Source organism: Myotis brandtii, unplaced genomic scaffold (genome assembly GCF_000412655.1).
Source record: "Myotis brandtii unplaced genomic scaffold, ASM41265v1 scaffold246, whole genome shotgun sequence".
Classification (NCBI taxonomy): Eukaryota; Metazoa; Chordata; class Mammalia; order Chiroptera; family Vespertilionidae; genus Myotis; species Myotis brandtii.
In genome coordinates, this window is record NW_005359310.1 from 281,682 (window position 1) to 282,249 (window position 568).

At 69.0% G+C, this 568-nt stretch overlaps 1 protein-coding gene across 1 annotated transcript in view; it reads left to right on the forward strand.

Annotated features, from left to right (window-relative positions):
* The window catches only part of NBEAL2 (neurobeachin-like 2), a 36,443-nt gene that overhangs the window by 23,861 nt on the left and 12,014 nt on the right, over positions 1-568 (forward strand). The window contains 3 exon segments of the mRNA XM_014540500.1: positions 16-175; positions 320-457; positions 544-561. Coding sequence (XP_014395986.1) covers positions 16-175; positions 320-457; positions 544-561 — 316 coding nt within the window.

Below are 568 nucleotides of genomic sequence, written 5' to 3' on the forward strand. Positions count from 1 at the left end.
CCTCGCCCTCCCCAGCCTCCTGGAGATGATGCTGGAGTCGGCCCTGAGCGACATCAAAGAGGCCCCGGCCGGGGGCCTGGCCAGCCTCACCCGGCAGGTGCTCTGGCTGCTGCGCCTGCTGCAGGACTTCCTGTGCTCAGAGGGCCATGGCAACCAGGAGCTGTGGAGTGAGAAGGTGTGTGTGGGGGGGGCGGTGGACGCGTGCAGTCCTGGGTGGGTCCGCACGGGTCTGAGCATAGGCCTGGCTGTGTGAGCCCCACCGGGCCCCCTGCCCCACCCTGACCTTGCTCCGTCCCCATGGGTGATGGCTGCTGGGCAGCTCTTTGAAGGTGTGTGCAACCTGCTGGACCGCCTGGGCGCCTGGTCCCACCTGGCCAACGGCACGGCGGATCTCCGGGAGATGGCACAGATTGGCCTGCACCTCGTGCTGGGCTACATCCTGTTGGAGGATCCGCAGGTGAGCACTGGTGGGTGTGGGGAGGGCGTGACGGCCCCGGGGAGCTCCGGGAGCCTCGAGCACCCACACGTGCCTTGTGCCCGCAGCTGCACGCCCAGGCCTACGTGAGGC